Below are 21,017 nucleotides of genomic sequence, written 5' to 3' on the forward strand. Positions count from 1 at the left end.
TGCAACCAGTTGTGTACAGTTGAACTTCTTGGACAGTGCAAAACAGGCATTGGAGGAGGAGTGTTGTGTTTAACTATCAAATGCAGTTTAGTTTCAGCTGATAATGTAACAATGTACTGGTTATTTCTAACTTTGAGGATTAATAGGACTAGGTAGGATGGACAGAAATCTGATTGGGGTGGTTCATATATAGAGTTGTGGAGAAGGACTGAATGAACTCAGGAGATGATAACCCATTCAAGGACTTTGGACAGCAATGGGGACAGGAGTTTGCAAGAATAGCAGGGTCTTTTTTTTAAGTAGAGTGATGGGTTGGTGGCTTTGAAAAGCATGAATACAGTACCTAAGAAGAGGGAATACTTTACTGTATCAACTCATAAAAGTAGTAGGAAGAGAAATTGGATAGCCACATTTAGGTCTCTTGAACAAGATGAGGGTCACAATTGTTCACTGCAATAGAGATAAATTTAATTTAAATGTATGGGTATACTTGGTGTAAAACAACTGCAATGACTATAGTATTAATATTGCTTTCTAATCATGTTCTCAGGGAATGGTCCCTTTCACTTTTGTTGGAACAAAGGAAAGTATTGGGAATGTGCAGGTTCTATTGGAGTACCATATATCTTATTTGAAGGTAGGTATGCTTATCTTCCTTGTTTATCGCTGCAATGAAGGTAGCATTAAACATCTAGACAGTGCAAATGTAGATTCGGGTTCTGCTATAATGCACGTTTTGTTAACGTGAATTCACTACTACATGATTCACGAATTGGGGACACTTTCTAAAGTGCAAACTTTTAAGATGTGCATTGGCTGTGGCGTGATTACATCGCTAACACTTGAAGTGTTGTTTATAAAGCACGATTTTTCTACAACACGGGATTGCACAAGAATGCAAACATCGCATTATAGAGAAACTACCTGTAAGTGGATTGGAGATAAGTTGCTGAAATAAGCATCTATTTGAACAGCACCACACTTCGATTTTTAAAAGACTGACAGATATTACAAATGAGCGCTCAATGTGTTATATTGGTTGCAGAGCATGACATTTCTTTGCTGTTGGAGTTTTAGCAAGATTGAATTGGTTACAGTTTGAGATCTTGATGATTAAGATTATGTCCCAACTTAACTGCAATAACATAAAAGTGAATAGGTTCTTGTCTCAAAGTTAATTCTGCTTCTGTTCCTGACACCGTTTCGAAATCTACTTTTGAATTATTGTTTTAAAATTTGAGAACTAAAATTTCAAAACAGTTCTGTTGTATCTGGCAAGTTTTGGTAATGGTAAACAGCAAAATAGTGCAGATATTGGACATTTGAATCAAATGTACAATACTAGAGAAACTCAACAGCTCTGGCAGCATCTGTTGAGAGAGAAACTGAGTTATGTTTTGAGTCTGGTATGACTTCAGAACTTCATAACTCTGTTATGGTTGTTCCATTTGAATGAAGCATAACGTCAGATTTGGGGTAGAAGGTGAAGCAACTTATTCAAGTAGACTTAGTTCAGAAGCCTCGAGCTTAAGTTGGTTGTGTGCTTTTAAGTGTTGTGAATTGACATTTCTCCTTATTTGTTTCAAGTCAAAAATTGAATTTGAGAATACTTGCACAATTTTGCATTTTAAAATGTTTTGTCAAATGATTTGCCAAAACAGCATTGTGTACTGTAACTCAGTTCTAACGACATGTCACCAGATTTGAAACATTACCTCTGCTTTCTTCCCCAAGATGCTGCCAGACCTGAATTCTCCAACAATTTCTGCTTTTGTTTTAGATCCCCAGCATCAGCAGTTCTTTGTTTTATGTTAGTCGAATGTGTCTGCCCTGACTCAGATCCATTGTGAAACTTTTGATCAAGGGAGATGAATCCAGTATGCATGCAGTAGAAACATCATGTTGGGTGTAGATTGCCGAAAAGAAGCTAATCAACTGAAAGGTTGCAGCTGTACTACAAGGATCAAATTAATCAGTTTTGTCTGTCATGTAGGACACTTGGTCTGCTTATGAAAGTGCTGATCATGCTGAATTGTGTGTTTAGTAATAATATCACAATGTAACACCACAAAGCTACTCTACTTTTTTCTTTTCCAATGCCATTTCCTTTATTTGCATATTTCAATTCATTGGGGTAATGTCGTGGGTAAGGACAACAAGCTTGTGTACTCTAGACGTTAGGTGTTTTTTTTTGTTAGTGATTGTGTTTCCATCCAACCAGATCTATTTTAGCTTTTTAGAAAATTAGAAACCATACCCATTGGGGAAGGTCAAGATGAGCTAAGCTTTTAAGGTCCTCATCTATTAAAAATAGCTGATGAAGGTCTACATTCCTGAAGGTCAAATCTTGATCATCATGTCATTTTAAGTATCTCTGCAAAAGTGTGCCTTTGGGTTTTTCTTCCGGTATTTTAAATAATATATCTGGATTACCATGTTCATTGTCCATTACTTGATATTTTTACACTTTATTACTTGTAATAATATTTAGTGCACCAGATTAACCTAAAGTTCTTCTGAAATAGAGAAAAGGGTATAATTTGTGTTACGTGTGCCTCATTCGTGCCTTTGTGCTTCATGTTTTTGTTCTCAAATTTATTTCCTTGGGGATTGCCGTTCCTCATTTTGTATTGGTGCACACTGGTCTTTAAAATTTGAAGTTGAGGCAGTTTTGCTCATTGCAGGTTGTGACTATTGTAATGCACAGAGGCATGTCAAATACTGTTTAAGTACAATCTCTGTCACAGCTGGACTATCTGTCTGGGTTAAACTATTATCTACTGTCAGGTTCCAGCTCTGTCTTCATGTCCTATTTGTTACTTTTGCACAATTAATAAATACATTTTTAAAAAGTGACCAGTATAATCCAGTTTTTCTTGATTCTCAACTGCTTTTGTTCTGCAAAGGGGCATTCCCCTAAGAATTTTTTTAAAAATGCGTTTTGGAGACCGTTCCTACACACTCGAGCTTGCAGTGTTTCTGTGGAACTGTGAAAGATGTTGATTCTTTGAGTTTAGCTTTCACACCATTTCAAAGTGAACTGAAAACATAATTTTATGTATTGAGGTTTTCACATGGTTCAATATTTTATTTCTATTTGAATCAATTAGTTAGCCAGACAACGACCTGTGGCACTGCAGATGGTGCAAAGACAAATATTGGCTCAAATTGTGTGACTAGGGTCAGAATTCCTATTTCTCGCCCAGATATGACAAAAACTTGCTCACTTTCCTTCCTGGGAATTTTCTTGCCAAACTCCTGAGACAAGATTGATCCTGACAGATGCAGAGCAGCTAACTGACTAGGCAGCCTAGGCAACATAAATTTTTGTTTTGGGATGGAGTCAGGTCAGATTGGCTCAGCAGTGGTTCAGCATCAGTGATTAGGGAGTCAGTTTTTTTTTTACTTGCACATGAGGTGCACCAGATTTAATATTCTAACATTTGCTGATTGACTAGCTATTCAGTAAGTCAGAATTCTCTCAAGTCTGTAACTCATTTGGGTTCCAGGCACCAGTTAATTACCCATCAGAAGTTTGAACTTCCATTGCAATTACCACGTAAGCAGTGTCAGGATTTCAGAGAGGCCTGGCATGTGTCTTTCAGGGCTACTTTCTAACTATCTGGAGATGGGAAGATCTGTTACATTATTTTCAATTTGAGTTGATTCTTTTCATTCCTGATCAGAATGAAAAATGTCATGCTCCCCACTAGACATTCTTTATCCTTCTTTCATCCTCCTTGTCTTTTTTATTTTGGTCTGCATCACAGTTAACCCTCAAGAAACTTTGGATAAAAACAAATTGGGTCAAAGATCGAAGCCAGAGTGTTGTGGTAGAGAATTGTTTTTCGGACTGGAAACCTGTGACCAGCAGTCTGCCGCAAGGATCAGTGCTGGGTTCACTGCTTTTTGGCATTTATATAAAATGATTTGGATGTGAATATAGGAGGAATGGTTAGTGTTATGAACCAGACCAAACCCCCTCAAAATATATTCAGAATAAAGTCCAGACCCCAACTTCTCTTTTTTTTAAGGGAACTGTAAGAAGTGTTGTTCGAGATGCAGTTCAGCTGTTCAGACTACTAGATTTGAAGCAAAATACACTTTATTTTAACTGTCGTGTAAGAATGCAGCAAAAGAAAGAAGAACTTTGAATAGCTTAACTCAATTGGAGATTATTTTACAACTAGACGGTAACTGTTCCAACATAGTATCATCCATTGGCAAAAAGGAAGCTCAGAAAATTAGATTGTCTCATGTGCAACTCCAGCAGCAGGAGGGGAAAAAACATCCTGAAAACTGAGCGTATCAGGGAGAGATGTACTGCAGCGTCCAAAACCCAGCTGAGATTGACTGCTACTGAAACGTTTTCGGTTCTGTGGGAGCTCGACTACATCCATTCAGGTTGCTTCTATTCTAACTTTTTAAAAAAAACTAAAGCCTCACAAGCTGTTTACTTTGAGTTTTCAATAGATAGCTCTACACCTCTGCCTCAAAACCTCTCTTTTAAAAAAAAAGTAAGAAATGCATCTCTTAAAGCCATAGTATCGTTACAATAGTAAGTTTGCAGATAACACCAAAATCGATGGTGTAGTGGACAGTGGAGGAGGTTGAGTACAACGAGACCTTGATCAGATGGGCCAGTAGGCCGAGGAGTTTATCACAGAATCCCTACAGTATAGAAGTAGGCCATTCAGTCCATGATGTCCTCTAAAGAGCGTCCCACCCAGACCCACCCCTGACCCCCTACCCAATCCCTATAACACTGTATTTCCCAAGACTGATCCACCTCGCCTGCATGTTCCTGGACATTATGGGCAATTTAGCATGGACAATCCACCTAAACTGCAAATCTTTGAACTGTGGGAAGAAACCAGAGCACCTGGAGGAAACCTGCAGACACATGGAGAATGTACAAACTCCACACAGTCAGTCGCCTGAGGCTGGAATCAAACCTGGGTCCCTAGCACTGTGAGGCAGTAATCCAAACACTGATCCACCTAATTTAGATAAATGTTGCATTTTGGAAAGGCAAATCAAGGTAGGACTTCTACACTTCGTGGTAATGTCCTGGGGAGTACAGGTTCACAGTTCCTTGAAGGTGGAGTCTCAGCTAGACTTGGTAGTGAAGAAGGCATTTGGTAAATTTGCTTTTAATGGTCAGTGCATTGAGTATAGGAGTTGGGATGTCATCTGGTAGCTGCACAGGATATTGGTTAGGCCACTTTTGAAATATGGTATTCAGTTCTGGTCTCACTGCTGAAGGAAAGATGTTGTGAAACTTGAATGGGTTCAGAAAAGATTTACAAAGATGTTGCCTGTGTTGGATAGTGTGAGTGATAGGGAGAGGCTGACCAGGTTGGGGCTGTTTTCCGAGAGTGTTCGAGGCTGAGGGGTGACCTTTATAGAGGCTTATAAAATCATGAACACTGACAGGGTGAATAACCTTGATCTTTTTATCTGGGTGGGGGAATCCAAGCCTTGAGGGCTTAGGTTAAAGGTGAGAGGAGAAAGATTTAAAAGGTAACTAATGGGCAACTTTTTCACACAGAGGATGGTGTGTGTATGGAATGAGCTGCCAGAAGAAGTTGTGGAAGCTGGTACAATTACAACATTTAAAAGGCATCTGGATGGGTATATGAATAGGAAGGGTTAAGAGGGATATGGGGCAAGTGCAGGCAAATGGGATTAGATTAATTTAGGATTACCTGGTTGGCGTGGGCGGGTTGGACCGATGGGTCTGTCTTCGTACTGTACAGCTCTGACTCTAAATATTTTTCCTTATCAGTATCAATGACACAATACCATGACTTGCTCAAATAGGTTAAGGGATAGTGATTTAATTTATCTTACATTTGCCTATTTTAGGAAGTAGAACAACTGAGACTGGACCGTTTGCAAATTGATGAGCAACTTCGACAGATTGGTATGGGATATCGGCCAGTGACAAGTCGGCCAGAGAAAGATAAGGGCTATATTACAGACGAGAGTACTGCTTCCTCAGTTCATGCCAGCAGATCATATCGTGGCCGTGGTCGTCGAGGGCCAAATTATACGTCTGGTTATGGTAATTTTGTTTCTTATTTTTCGTGTTAGTTTGGCTAAGATGCTTCAACTGACAAGTATTATTCAATAGGGAATGGTTGTAAAATGACGTAAATGATTGTTTATATAGAGGATACAAAACAGTTTTACATTAATAAGGAAAACCGAAAAAAACTGCTCACTGAAACCAAAACGTTAACTCTGATTTCTCGTCATAGATGCTGAGCCTTCCCAGCAATTGGTTTTTATTTGATTTCCAGCATCCGCAGTTCATTTGGTGAAGTCTCACCATAGCCTTGCTCCTTGCTACCTCTGTAACTCCTTCAATCTAATGATCCTTTCTGCATACTTCATTCCTCTGATCTCTGTGCTTAAGTGTTTTCCCTTTGCATTCATAATGTAAACAAAAACAGACATTGCTGGAAAAGCTCAGCAGGTCTGACAGCTTGAGTGGAGTGAAATCAGAGTTAACGTTTTGGTTTCACTGAACTGCAGAGCCTTTCCAGCAATTTCTGTTTTTGATTACATTATTCTGCAAACTCTTCCCTTGCATTCATAGTATCATCTATTGTCTAACATTCTTTGAAAAGAAATCTGATCCTCAAAAAAATGAGCAAGTCATGATATAGGTCAGTTGGACTTCCATCTTTTATCATAAGAGATAAAATAGAAAATATTTGAGATAGAGATCAGTGTAATGAAGTATGCAGAGAAGATCATTCGATTGAAAGAGGTTACAGAGGTAGGGAGGACCAAGGCTATGCAGAGACATCATTATTACAACAAATACATAAAATTCAATGATGTGCGAAGAAGAAACCAATGTAAATTCATGACGGGGGAGTTATGACTGAGTTAAATTACATGAAGCATAATCCTGAGCAACTGGAGTTTGGTCAAACTGAAGAATTTATGAAGAGCAGAAAATGCAGGGGGCAGATAGCTCAGCTATCCAGATAGCTAGTGCATGAATCTTGTTAATGCCAACAGCATGGAGTTTGAACCCCATTTTGACTGAGGAAGACTTCGGGTCAACCTTCTCCTCACCCTGTGAGTAGTAAAAGCTATGTCACTTTGCCATGGTTAGGCTAATCATTGCCAAAGACCTGCCTTCGGGCAGAGAACTTGGGAGCTGGAAAAATGATCTTCGAGAGGTTTAGGCTAGAAATAGGAGTGAAAAATGTTCTAGCAACAATTAGAATTTGGAAATGATGTTGTAGAAATAGGTGTGAGTGGTCTTGAGAGTGAATAAAATGTAAACCTTGAAAGTGTGTTCTTGATCAAACAGAAAATCAAAATCTTGTTTGCCATCATTCAGCCTGGTCAAAGGAAGAGAGGAGAGTCAGTGGCAAGGATTGAGGAGGAGGCTAAAATGATAGTTTTCTTAATAGTTTGAGAAAGTTTTGCCATTGAACCAAAGTACAGGATGGAATAAAGCTGTGTCATGCTCATAATGCTTGTTTAAATACCTAGACAATAGGTGCAGGAGGAGGCCATTCTGCCTTTTGAGCCTGCACCACCATTCATTATGATCATGGCTGATCATCCTCAATCAGTATCCTGTTCCTGCCTTATCTCCATAAACCCTTGATTCCACTATCCTTGAGAGCTCTATCCAACTCTTTCTTAAACGAATCTAGAGACTGGTCCTCCGCTGCCCTCTGGGGCAGAGCATTCCACACACCCACCACTCTCTGGGTGAAGAAGTTTCTCCTCGTCTCTGTCCTAAATGGCCTACCCCTTATTTTTAAGCTGTGTCCTCTGGTTCGGGACTCCCCCATCAGCGGAAACATGTTTCCTGCCTCCAGAATGTCCAATCCTTTAATAATCTTATACGTCTCAATCAGATCCCCTCTCAGTCTTCTAAGCTCAAGGGTATACAAGCCCAGTCGCTCCAATCTTTTAACATAAGATAGTCCTGCCATTCCAGGAATTGACCTTGTAAACCGACGCTGCACTTCCTCAATAGCCAGAATGTCTTTCCTCAAATTTGAAGACCAGAACTGCACACAATATTCCAGTTGCGGTCTCACCAGGGCCCTGTACAGCTACAGAAGAACCTCTTTGCTTCTATACTCAATCCCTTTTGTTATGAAGGCCAGCATGCTATTAGCTTTCTTCACTACCTGCTGTACCTGCAAGCTTGCCTTCATTGACTGGTGTACAAGAACGCCCAGATGTCTTTGTACTACCCTTTACCTAACTTGACTCCATTTAGGTAGTAATCTGCCTTTCTGTTCTTACCACCAAAGTGGATAACCATACATTTATCCACATTAAACTGCATCTGCCATGCATCTGTCCACTCACCTAACCTGTCCAGGTCATCCTGTAATCTCCTAACATCCTCCTCACATTTCACCCTTCAACCCAGCTTTGTATCATCAGCAAATTTGCTAATGTTATTATTAATACCATCTTCTACTATTTACCTTCTATTCCCTTAAATATCTATACAATCCTAGCTTAAATAAATTCCACATTATTTACTTAAGTGGTCTACTTATCATCACCTCAATAAAGTAGCTAAATATAAATTTGGTACACCTTACCTAAAATAAAAGTGCTGGAGAAGCTAGGCATGGTCTAGCAGCTTCTGAGAAGAAGAAAGAAACAATTAACCTTTTGAGTCCAATATGACCTCTTTGCTGTTGAGGAAACATGGAAATGTGAGGAGTTTCATGCTGTTGAAAAAGTGTGGAGGCGAAAGTAGAACAAAAGAGAATGGTTACAGGTTGGGAGATTAAAGATCACAGGTGTTATTGACCAAAAGGCAAGGAGAACAGAATGGGTTCTTTCTTGATTATATGTTTTATTGATTAAACTTAATACATCTGGCTTATATTTTTAAGTTAGCCTGGAGCAGTGTCTTGTAGAGAAATAAGACAGTCCTATTTTTTGGGTCTGCAGATTTGAAGAACCAAAAATGGCTCTTAGCAGAGTGATATGCTCTTGTCGGATGTTGGTGTTTAGGGAGAGTTTGTGTTATTGAGGATTATATCCGCAATAAATGCGGTTGGTTGCGAATCCCGTCAGATTGAATGGAATGGTTGGAGCGGCAGTTAGAGGCAATGAGGAATTGACAAGAGCAAGGAGGGTGTGATGGATGGCAGTTATAGGAAGGGAGAAAAGTCGCGCATACAGTCACATAGATGGGTTAACTCTAGAAAAGGTAAGAGAGGTAGGCGGGTAGTGCAAGAGTCTTCTATGGCTGTCCGCATTTCAAACAATGTTTGGAAAATGTAGGGGGTGATGGATTCTCTGGGGAATGTAGCAGGAAGAGCCAAGTTTCTGGTATTGAGACTGGCTCTAATGCAATGTGGGGTACGCTGGGTTCGAAGAGATGGATTGTGTTAGGGGACTCCCTAGTCCAAGGCATAGCCAGACATTTCTGTGGCCAGCAGAGAAAGATCATAATGGTGCGAGGATCAAGGATATCTCAGAGAGGGTGCAGAATGTTCTGAAGGGGGAAAGGGCCTAGCCAGATGTCATTGGCTCCAATGTGTACAATGTCATAGGAAGGGAAAAGGTTGAGGTTCTTAAGGGAGAATATAGAGTTAGGCAGGAATTTAAAAAGGGGGCCCTCGAGAGTAGTAATATCTGGATTACTCCCAGTGCTATGAGCTAGTGAGCGTAGGAATAGGAGAATAGAGCAGAGGAATGCATAGCTGAGGAGCTGATATATGGGAGAAGGATTCACATTTTTGGATCATTGGAATCTCTTCTGAGGCAGAGGCGACCTGGACAAGAAGGACGGATCGCATTTAAATTTGAAGCGAACTAATAAACTGGCAGGGAGATTTACTAGAACTACTCGGGAGGATCAGAAGTAGTAAGGTAGGGGCATGGGACCCAGGGAGGTAGTGAGGAAAGCGATCAATCTGAGACTGGTACAGTTGAGAAAAGAAGTGAGTCAAACAGTCAGGACAGGCAGGGGCAAAGAGAACAAGATAGGATTGATAAACTGCATTTATTTCAATGCAAGGGCCCTAATAGCGAAGGCAGATGAACTCGGGGCATGGTTTGGGAACATGGGACTAGGAATAGCAATTAGGGAAACGTGGCTCCGGGGCAGACAGGACTGGCAGCTTAATGTTCCAGAATACAAATGCTACAGGAAGGACAGAAAGGGAGGCAAGAGAGGAGGGGGAGTGGTATTTTTTATAAAGGATAGCATTACAGCTGTACTGAGGGCGGATATTCCCGGGAATACATCCAGGGAAGTAATTTGGGTGGAACTGAGAAATAAGAAAGGGTTGATCACCTTATTGAGATTGTATTTAGATCCACTAATAGTCAGAGGGAAATTGAGAAACAAATTTGTAAGGAGATCTCCATTATCTATAAGAATAATAGGGTGGTTATGGTAGGGGATTTTAACTTTCCAAACATAGCCTGGAACTGCTATAGTATTAAGGGTTTAAATGGAGGGGAATTTGTTACGTATGTATGAGAAAAGTTTGTGATTCGGTATGTGGGTGTACCTACTAGAGAAGTTCCAAAGCTTGACCTACTGTTGGGAAATAAGGCAGGGCAGGTGACTGAGGTGTCGGTGGGGGAGCACTTTAGGGCCAGCGACCATTATTCTATTAGTTTTAAAATAGTGATGGAAAAGGATAGATCAGATCTAAAAGTGAAGTTCAGAATTGGAGAAAGGCAATTCTGACTATTCGGCAAGAGCTTTCAAACGTTGATTGGGGGCAGACGTTCGCAGGTAAAGGGTTGGCTGGAAAATGGGAAACCTTCAGAAATGAGATGATGAGAATCCAGAGACAGAATATTCCTGTTAAGGTGAAAGGAAAGGCTGGTAGGCACAGAGAATGCTGGATGACTAAAGAAATTGAGGGCTTGGTAAGAAAAAGAAGGAAGCGTATGTAAGGTATAGACAGGATAGATCAGGTGAATCTGTGAAATATAAAGGCAGTAGGAGTATACTTAAGAGGGAAATCAGGAGGGCAAAAAGGGAGCATGAGATAGCTTTGGCAGATAGAGTTAAGGAGAATCCAAAGGGTTTTTACAAATACATTAAAGACAAAAGGGTAACTAGGGAGAGGATAGGGCCCCTCAAAGATCAGCAAGGCAGCCTTTGTGTGGAGCTGCAAGAGATTGGGGGAGACACTAAACAAGTATTTTGAATCCATATTTACTGTGGAAAAGGACATGGAAGATATAGAATGTAGGGAACTTGAAGGTGACATCTTGAAAAATGTCCATATTACCTAGCAGGAGGTGCTGGATATCTTGAAATACATAAAAGTGGATAAATCCCCAGGACCAGATCAGGTGTATCCTAGAACTCTGTGGGAAACGAGGGAAGTGATTGTTGGGCCTCTTGCTGAGATATTTGTATCATCGATAGTCATGGGTGAGGTGCCGGACAACTAGAGGTGGTGCCACTATTTAAAGTTGGTAAGGCCAAGCCAGGGAGCTATCGACCAGTGAGCCTGATGTCTGTTGTGGGCAAGTTATTGGAGGGAATCCTGGGGGACAGGATGTAGATGTATTTGGAAAGGCAAGGACTGATTAGGGATAGTCAACATGGCTTTGTGCATGGGAAATCATGTCTCTCAAACTTGATTGAGTTTTTTGTAGTAACAAAGAGGATTGATGAGGGCAGAGTGGTAGATGTGATCTATATGGACTTCAGTAAGGTGTTCGACAAGGTTCCCTGTGGGAGACTGGTTAACAAGGTTAGATCTCACAGAATACAGGAAGAGCTTGCCATTTGGATACAGAACTGTCTCAAAGGTAGAAGACAGAGGGTGGTGTCGGTGGATTGTTTTTCAGACTGGAGGCCTGTGACCAGTGGAGTGCCACAAGGATCGGTGTTGGGTCCACTACTTTTCGTCATTTGTATAAATTATTTGGATGTGAGCTTGAGAGGTATAGTTAGTAGGTTTGCAGATGACACCAAAATTAGAAGTGTAGTGGACAGCGAAAAATGGTTATCCCAGGTTACAACAGGATCTTGATCATGTGAGTCAATGGGGCTGAATAGTGGCAGATGGAGCTTAATTTCGATAAAGCGAGGTGCTGCATTTTAGGAAAGCAAATCTTAACAGGACTTAGACACCTTAATGGTAAGGTCCTAGGGAGTGTTGCTGAACAAAGAGACCTTGGAGTGCAGGTTCATAGCTCCTTGAAAGTGGAGTCACAGGTAGATAGGATAGTGAAGAAGGCGTTTGGTATGCTTTCCTTTATTGGTCAGAGTATTGAGTACAGGAGTTGGGAGGTCATGTTGCGGCTGTACAGGACATTGCTTAGGCCACTTTTGGAGAAGGTTTCAGAAAAGATTACAAGGATGTTGCCAGAGTTGGAGGATTTGAGGTATAGGGAGAGGTTGAATAGGCTAGGGCTGTTTTCCCTGGAGCGTCTGAGGCTGAGGGATGACCTTTGTAGAGGTTTATTAAATCATGAGGGGCATGGATAAGGTCTTTTCTCTAGGGTGGGGGAGTCCAGAACTGCAGGGTACAGGTTTAGGGTGAGAGAGGAAAGATATAAGAGTCCTAAGGGGCAACCTTTTCACACAGAGGGTGGTAAGTGTATGGAATGAGCTGCCAGAGGAAGTGGTGGAGGCTAGTACAGTTGAAACATTTAAAAGACATCTGGGTGGATATATGAATAGGAAGGTTTGGAGGGATATGGGCCGGGTACTGGCAGGTGAGACTAGATTGGGTTGGGATATCTGGTCGGCATGAATGAGTTGGACCGAAGGGTCTGTTTCCATGCTGTACATCTCTGTGACTCTGAGAATGGTAACTGTGTCAATAAGAGATTAAGTGTTGCTCTGGGGGAAGAGGTTAATAGCAAAAGAAAGGTAGCTCTGATTAAAACTTTAACCACAAGCTACTGAAGCTGGGAACATCAAACTGGAGGACAGAATTCATGGTCTATGTACTTTATCTCTTCATCTTGAACCAATTGCTCCCGGTTCTCAATTTTGTGGCAGTTTTCAATGTGATGTTATTCACTTGCCCTGTTCCTTGGTCAATATAATAGTTCATTTGACTTTACCCCAGAATAAACAAAGGGTCTTTAAACTTCTCAACAGATGAAATGTTTTGAGCTGTGAATTAGTTCTGTTGATCCTTTCGCATATTACTACTAATGCCTGGGTGTTCTCAATATATTGCCCTGATCAAAGTTTTAATACTTCAACTATAGGTACATTGATTCCTCTTGCATTTAGCTTGTCACTTTGAATTTGTATTCTGCCTTTTCAGCTAAATATCTCCATATTCATCAGAACTGTTCGAATAAAGGAATAGTAGTTGGCCTTTCAGAGCTTTGATCCTGTTTCACATTCAGTGAGATTTTAGCTGATATGTACTTGATTACCATTCAGACCTTTTTTGTCTTTTACCTGACAACATATTAATGTTGGTTTTAAATTTCAAATGGCACAACATCCACAGCCTTTTGAAAGATTTTCACATGTGCAAATGATATTTTTTGATTTAATTTCTAACTAGACTAAGCTAAAGGTTATGCTAAAATCCATTGTTGTTCCAGTGGTTCAGAGCCCAAAACTAATTGCAGTAATCCAAGTGGATTCTGAGGACAGCTGTGTAAAATTAAAGTGTCACTTCCTCACTTCCTGTTTCAATCTTCTTTAAAGCTATTACTTTAGTACTGGTGCACTAATTTGTAATGATTTAATGCTTGCATTTTCTTTGTAAACACTTTTTATTTCTCCTTTACAGCTCTTCGTTTATACCATATAAGAACATGTTCAACTTTATCTACCTTGAATTTGAAAGCAGTTGACCTCTCACTTTCTAATTTTGAATTATATCTGCAAAAGTATTAGCCACTCACTCATTTTGTCTGTCTCTTTGAAACTTCAAATTCCCAACTATACAACCTATGTGCCTCCTAGTAGTGTTATCTGCAAACTAGGATAAATCATTCTTATTTTTTATTAAAAGTTGTTGCGATCCCGAACAAGACCACTTCTTTAAGACAAGTATCTGGTATTTCAGATATTTTCTTTACTGAAAGAATGGAGGCACATGATTCCACTGTTCAAAACCAACATTTTACATAAAAGAGTCAAACAAAGCAAGCACTGAATACAGTCCTTGATATTCTTCCATATTTATTTCGCTAAAAGTTGCTGAATCATCCTTGTGCACTAATCACCTGTGCGCACGTTATTAAAAACCTTGCAGAGTTCTAAGTAGAAGAAATCTAAAATTTTCCATTGTTAAAATCTGTAAAATCCTCCAAAGGACACCTGCTGACTTCCACTTCATACATTATACCTGTTCAGATTTTTATTTTTCCATCTTCCAGAATGCTTCCCTATATTTTACCTACAATTTATTTTTGGCTCATTAGTGTGAAGATTCCCAAATAATCCTCCTGCCCTTTTAATAAAGTTTAGGGTTTTAAAAAAATTATTGGTTGGAATCTGGGTGTGACTTTGCCTGGCAAGCCACTCAGTTTAAGAGTGGTGACAATGTCTAAGAGTGGTTCAGAGTCTTTTAGTCCCATGTATGGCAGATTGGGTAAGGAATGGCAGAGTCTCTTTCCTGAAAGACACTTAAGTGAAACTATCAATTGTTTGATTAGATTAGATTAGATTAGATTCCCTACAGTGTGGAAACAGGCCCTTTGGCCCAACAAGTCCACACCGACCCTCTGACTAATGTACCTAACGCTATGGGCAATTTAGCGTGGCCAATTCACCTGACCTGTACATCTTTAGACTGTGGGAGGAAACCGGAACACCTGGAGGAAACCCACGCAGACACTGAGAGAATGTGCAAACTCCACACAGACAGTCACCCGAGTTTGAAATTGAACCTGGGACCCTGGTGCTGTGAGGCAGCAGTGCTGAGAGTAATTTTGTGTTTCAGGTCTGTTGGCTGTTTTTAAATTTTACCAGTTGCCATGGTAGAATTTGGATCCATGTTCCCAGAGCATTAGCTGGACCTCTGATTAGTTACACAATGAGGTTAGCATCATTTCTCACTGGGTCAGGCTCTCGCTCTCACTGGCTCGCTAGCTGTCTCTGTCTCAGTTTCTCTTGGTCTTTGGCTCGCCCTGTCTTGGTCCTTCCTCTGCCCTCCCAGCCAAAAAAGGTGTTTTTTGACACATTATATATGTCAGTGCAAATATTAAATTCTATAAAAACATATAAATTGAGATGATTTTGTAATTTAGAATACAAAAGCAAGATGGTAGTCTTTGCTTTGTATAAGACAAAATGGAACTTTATGAAATGTTATGGTCAGAGTATAAAATAGCAATTAAAAGAACGTAGTGGAGGTTCATTATAATATTCCAAGGATAAGTGGTTATTGTAATGTGGAAAGACATGAAAATATTTGGATTTTCACCAGAGCTGGGCTCAAAAGATGATAAAAGTTTTCAAGATTATGTAGCTTCTCAGAACAGTACTGAGTTGATTTCTGCTGGTCAATATTGTAATAAACCACAGGTTTAAGGTACTAACAGTATTTTAAAACTGCTAATACAGCATTTGTCTGCTTGGGCCACACTGAAAAGAGATTCAAATTATGTTGTTCACAATTAGTTTGTTGTTTGTGCAGGTACAAATTCAGAATTATCAAATGCTTCCGAGACTGAATCTGAAAAAAGGGATGAATTAAGTGATTGGTCACAGGCTGCTGAAGATGACCGGGATGCAAGACCATATCGTGATAGTCGAAGGCGGCCTGGAGCAGGGAGAGGGCGAGGTGGAGGACAGTCCAACAGAGGTCGTGGGGGATCACGAGGTGGAAATTCATCCATTAGCTCAGGCAAGTTTGTGAATGATTTTAGCCCATTTTAGCCTGAAGATAGTCTTTTGATGACACATAACCAACTGTCGTTATACAGCTCGATCAGATTAATGTTGCATTTGGAAAAAGCAGTTTTATACACATGTTTTTATTCATTGATGTCCATCTGTCTCATCTTGACAATCTGGCTGGTACCCTGTTTGAGCTATTAATTTCAGTTAATACTCCCAGTTCTGATATCTTAGTAACCTGATTTAAATTCTTCATTACCCGCCTCTTAATTTGAAATAAATGAGTTTGGAATGAAAAGATAATAGTCACCGATCAGTCACTTAGTTTTCTATGGCGGGATAGTTTGATTTTCTTTCGCGATGTCTCACCAGTCTGGCAGAGACTTTCTTATTCTATTTGTAGCTCGTTTTACTTTTCCCCCACTGTGCTTTCTTCTCCCCTGCTACTCTTGCAGTAAGACCATTTATAATTGCAGTGCAAGAGCATTTTCCTCTATGAAACTTGGTAAGTGATTAGTGTCTTCAGCTGTTAAGACACAAGGAATTATATCGCATAACTTCACCGGACATCTGAAGTCATATGGGTGGAACCAAGAAATAAGAACAGGATGATCACCTTATTGGGATTGTTTTGCAGGCACCCCTCAAATATCAGCAGGAAATTGAGATGCAAATATGTAAGGAGATCTTGGATATCTGTAAGAATAACAGGGTTGTAATGGTGAGGGATTTTAACTTTCCAAGCATAGACTGGGACTGCCATAGTGTTAAGGGCTTGGATGGAGAGGAATTTGAGTATGTACAAGAATTTCTTTTTAATTAATATGTGGATGGACCGATCAGCGAAGGAGCAAACCATGACCACCTCTTGGGATTTAATCAGGACAGTAGCTGAGGTAACAGTGGGAGAACACCTTGGGGAAAGTGATCATAATACCATTTGTTTTAAAATAGTTACAGAAAAGGATAGACATGATCTTAAAAGTTAAAGTTCTAAATTGGATTAAGGCCAATATTGACAATATTAGGTAGGAACTTTCAAAAATTGATTGGGGAAGGCTGCTTACAAGCAGAGAGTTGGTTGGAAAGTGGAAGGCATTCAAAATTAGATAGCAAGAGTCCAGAGACAATATCTTCCTGTTAGTGTGAAGGGCAATACTGGTAGGGGTAGGGATTGCTGGATAAATAGAGAAATTGAGGCTCTGCTCAAGAAAAAGGAGGCGGCATATATCAGGTATAGACAGCTGGGATCGAGTGAATCCCGAGAGGAATATAAGGGCACTAGACTACTCGAGGTAAGTCAGGAGGGCAAATTAGAGGACATGAGATAGCTTTGGCAAATAGGGTTGAGGAGAATCCAAAGGGATTCTACAAATATGTAAAGGACAAAAGGGTAACTAGGGGGACACTCAAGCCCGTCAAAGATCAACGATGCTGTCTGTGTGGAACCACAGGAGATACTAAACGAATATTTTGTGTCTGTATTTACTGTTGAAAAGGACATGGAAGCTAGGGAACTTAAGAAGATAAATAGTGATGTCTTGAAAAGTGTCCATATTACAGAAGAGGTGTTAGTGGTCTTAAAATGCATCAAGTTAATCCCTGGGACCTGATCAAGTGTTTTCTGGAGCATTGTGGCAAGCTTGGGAAGAGATTGCTGGGACCCTTGCTGACATATCTGTATCATCGACAGTCGTGGGTGAGGTGCCAGAAGATAGTTAATGTGGTGCAATTATTTAAGGAAAGTGGTAAGAGCAAGGCAGGGAACTATAGACTGATGAGCCTTGTGACAGTAGTGGGTAAGTTGTTGGAAGGATATATCACGTATAGTCAGCTAGATTGAATGAATCACTAGGGACGGGATTTATATGCATTTGGAAAGATAAGGATTGATTAGGGATAGTCAACATGACTTTCCGCATGGTAGACTAATTAGCAAGATTAGATTGCATGGTATCCAGGGGTAGCGAGTTAATTGGATATAAAACTAGCTTGAATGTGGGAGACATGTTGGGCGGTTGTTTTTCTGACTGGAAGCCTGTGACCAGCAGTGTGCCGCAGGGATCAGTGCTGTTTCCTCTGTTTATTATTAATATAAATGATTTGAATGTGAATGTAGGTGATATGGTTAGTAAGTTTGCAGATGATGCCAAAATAGGTGGTGTTGTGGATAGTGAAGAAGGTTAATGCAGATTGCAATGGGACCTTGATCAATTGGGCTATTAGGAGTAGGAATAGCAGATGAAGTTTAATTGCATTTTGGTAAGGCAGATCAGGGCAGGACTTATGTAGCTAATGGTAGTGCCCTGGTGAGTGTTGCTGAACAAAGACACCTAGGGGTGCAAGTGCATAATTCCTTGCAGGTAGAGTTGTAGGTAGACAGGATAGTGAAGAAGGCGTTTGGCACGCTTGCCTTCATTGGTCAGTGCAATGTGTATGGAGTTGGGACATCATGTTGCAGCTGTATGGGACATTGGTGAGGCCACTTTCAGAATTCTGTGATCAATTCTGGTCTCCCTGCTATAGGAAAGACCTTGTGAGGCTTGAAAGAGTTCAGAAAAGAATTTACAAGAATGCTGCTGGGAATGGAAAGTTTGAGCTTTCTGGAAAAGCTGAACAGGCATTTTTTTGCCACTGGAGTGTCATCGGCTCAGGGGTGACCCTGTAGAGGTTTATAGAATCATGAGAAGCATGATTAAGGAGAATAGTTAAGGTCTTTTACCTGGGATAGTCGAGTCCAAAACTAGAATGCATAGGTTTAAAGTGAGGGGATAGATTTGAAGAGGACCTGAGGGGCAACTTTTTCACAAAGAAGATGGTGCATGTATGGAACAAACTGCTGGAGGGGTTGGAGGCTGGTACAGTTACAACATTTAAAAGGCATCTGGATGGTACATGAATTGGAAGGGATTAGAGGGATATGGGCCAAATGCTGGCAAATGGGAATAGATCAGTTTCAGATATCTGGTCAGTGCAGACAAGTTGGACCAAAGGATCTGTTTCCATGCTGTATAAATCTGAGTAGAATAGATACCTTGAGGGCAGAGTATCTATTTTGATTGTAACTCATAATGTTACGGCACAAAAAGAAGACTTTCAGTCCATGCTGGCAGTGCTTGTTCTTTGAAGGACTATCCTATTTCTTTTCTGTCTATTTTTCTGTCTTTCCTCAGAATTTTACAGACTTTTCCTCTTTGTGTGCTTTCATAATAGGGAGGGATATGTGTTGAGGAGAAAGTGAGGTCTGCAGATGCTGGAGGTCAGAGCTGAAAATGTGTTGCTGGAAAAGCGCAGCAGGTCAGGCAGCATCCAAGGAACAGGAGAATCGACGTTTCGGGCATAAGCCCTTCTTCAGGAATGAGGAAAGTTTGTCCAGCAGGCTAAGATAAAAGGTAGGGAGGAGGGACTTGGGGGAGGGGTGTTGGAAGTGTGATAGGTGGAAAGAGGTCAAGGTGAGGGTGATAGGTCAGACTGGGGTGGGGGCGGAGAGGTCAGGAAGAAGATTGCAGGTTAGGAAGGCGGTGCTGAATTCGATGGATTTGTCTGAGACAAGGTGGGGGGAGGGGGAATGAGGAAACTGGTGAAATCCGAGTTCATCCCTTGTGGTTGGAGGGTTCCTAGGCGGAAGATGAGGCGTTCTTCCTCCAGCCGTCGTTTTGTTGTGGTCTGGCGTCGCCAGATCACAACAAAACGACGGCTGGAGGAAGAACGCCTCATCTTCCGCCTAGGAACCCTCCAACTACAAGGGATGAACTCGGATTTCACCAGTTTCCTCATTCCCCCTCCCCCCACCTTGTCTCAGACAAATCCATCGAATTCAGCACCGCCTTCCTAACCTGCAATCTTCTTCCTGACCTCTCCGCCCCCACCCCAGTCTGACCTATCACCCTCACCTTGACCTCTTTCCACCTATCACATTTCCAACACCCCTCCCCCAAGTCCCTCCTCCCTACCTTTTATCTTAGCCTGCTGGACAAACTTTCCTCATTCCTGAAGAAGGGCTTATGCCCGAAACGTCGATTCTCCTGTTCCAGAGATATGTGTTGGATTTGTACAAGGAAAGAAAGTGGGGAATGTGCTGCTGAAGTTGAATGAAGAAAGCTTTTGTCTGCATTTTTGAGAACAGCTGACTGGATTCATCACATTTAACAAAAAGAATAGTGGCTCTCTTCCAGGCCTTAAGTGTGTGGAACTTCATAGCTTACCCCTTTCCAATCCTGATTTGACTCTTAGCTCTACATGCGGTACCAAACGGGGGATGCTATACAATCGACAGTAGCACCAGTTGGTTTGCCTCTTCTCTAATACAGATGCTGAGGTCAACTAAAATCCCTGTATTATTTCCTCAGCAAAGCGCTCTTACTGAGCTCCAAGCCCTCCTGACTTCAACATTCAACATTCATCCCCTTCACCGATGCATCGTAGTAGCAAGGTGTGCAAGGTGTATAGCTGTAACGCAAGAAGACTCCTTTGACAGCAGCTTGCAAATCTACAAGCTCTACTATTTAGTAGCATAAGGGCAATGGATGAATCTGAGCAACACCAAATTGCCATCTAAGTTGCACACCATCTTGATTTGGAGCTAACAGCAGTATTTCTGCACTTCCAAAGACTGCAGCAATTTGAGATGGCTGCTCACTACCATCTTTTTGTTGTAAATTGGTCAGTGAAGCCCAATGTCTATGAATGTATTTAACACCCCTTTTCTTGTTTCCACATAGTCCATCGAATTTTTTCTTCTTCAGTTAATTATTGATCGAGGCCTTCAAAAGAAGTCAGTTTGCCTCCACCACACTTAGGCAGTGCACTCCAAAGCCTGCCCCTTCAGCGTACAAAGCCTATTCCTGGTATCCCTGTTACTACTTTTGCTAATTGCCTTAAGTTACTGTCCTCTGCTTCTCTCTAGATCCTTTTACCAACAGAAACAGTTTCTCCCAGTACTTTGTCAACACTCTTCTTGAGCATATGCTATTTATTTTGTGGTGGCTATTGTGGATATGCAGGCTACCAACAACTCACCAGTTGGTCCTTGATGATAGAGTAGGATTGACAACTGTAGTTCCCTCTGACTAGTGCACCAAACACTATGGGCAATTTAGCTTGACCAATTCACCCAACCTGCACATCTTTGGACTGTCAGAGCACCCGGAGAAAATCCATGCAGACATGGGGAGAATGTGCAAACTCCACGCAGACAGTCGCCCAAGGCAGG

The 21,017-nt window shown here is 41.0% G+C and overlaps 1 protein-coding gene across 4 annotated transcripts in view; it reads left to right on the forward strand.

The window, feature by feature from the left end:
• Positions 1 to 21,017, forward strand: part of fxr1 (FMR1 autosomal homolog 1) — a 110,774-nt gene that overhangs the window by 69,338 nt on the left and 20,419 nt on the right. For all 4 annotated transcript variants that reach the window (XM_043702361.2, XM_043702362.2, XM_043702363.2 and 1 more), the window contains exons 11-13: positions 551 to 637; positions 5,869 to 6,067; positions 15,603 to 15,812. In XM_043702361.2, the coding sequence (XP_043558296.1) occupies positions 551 to 637; positions 5,869 to 6,067; positions 15,603 to 15,812 (496 nt within the window). The remainder of the gene's footprint in view (positions 1 to 550; positions 638 to 5,868; positions 6,068 to 15,602; positions 15,813 to 21,017) is intronic.

Source organism: Chiloscyllium plagiosum, unplaced genomic scaffold (assembly GCF_037043375.1).
Source record: "Chiloscyllium plagiosum isolate Xiang-an unplaced genomic scaffold, Cpla_swu_hap1 HiC_scaffold_13, whole genome shotgun sequence".
NCBI classification, from domain to species: domain Eukaryota; kingdom Metazoa; phylum Chordata; class Chondrichthyes; order Orectolobiformes; family Hemiscylliidae; genus Chiloscyllium; species Chiloscyllium plagiosum.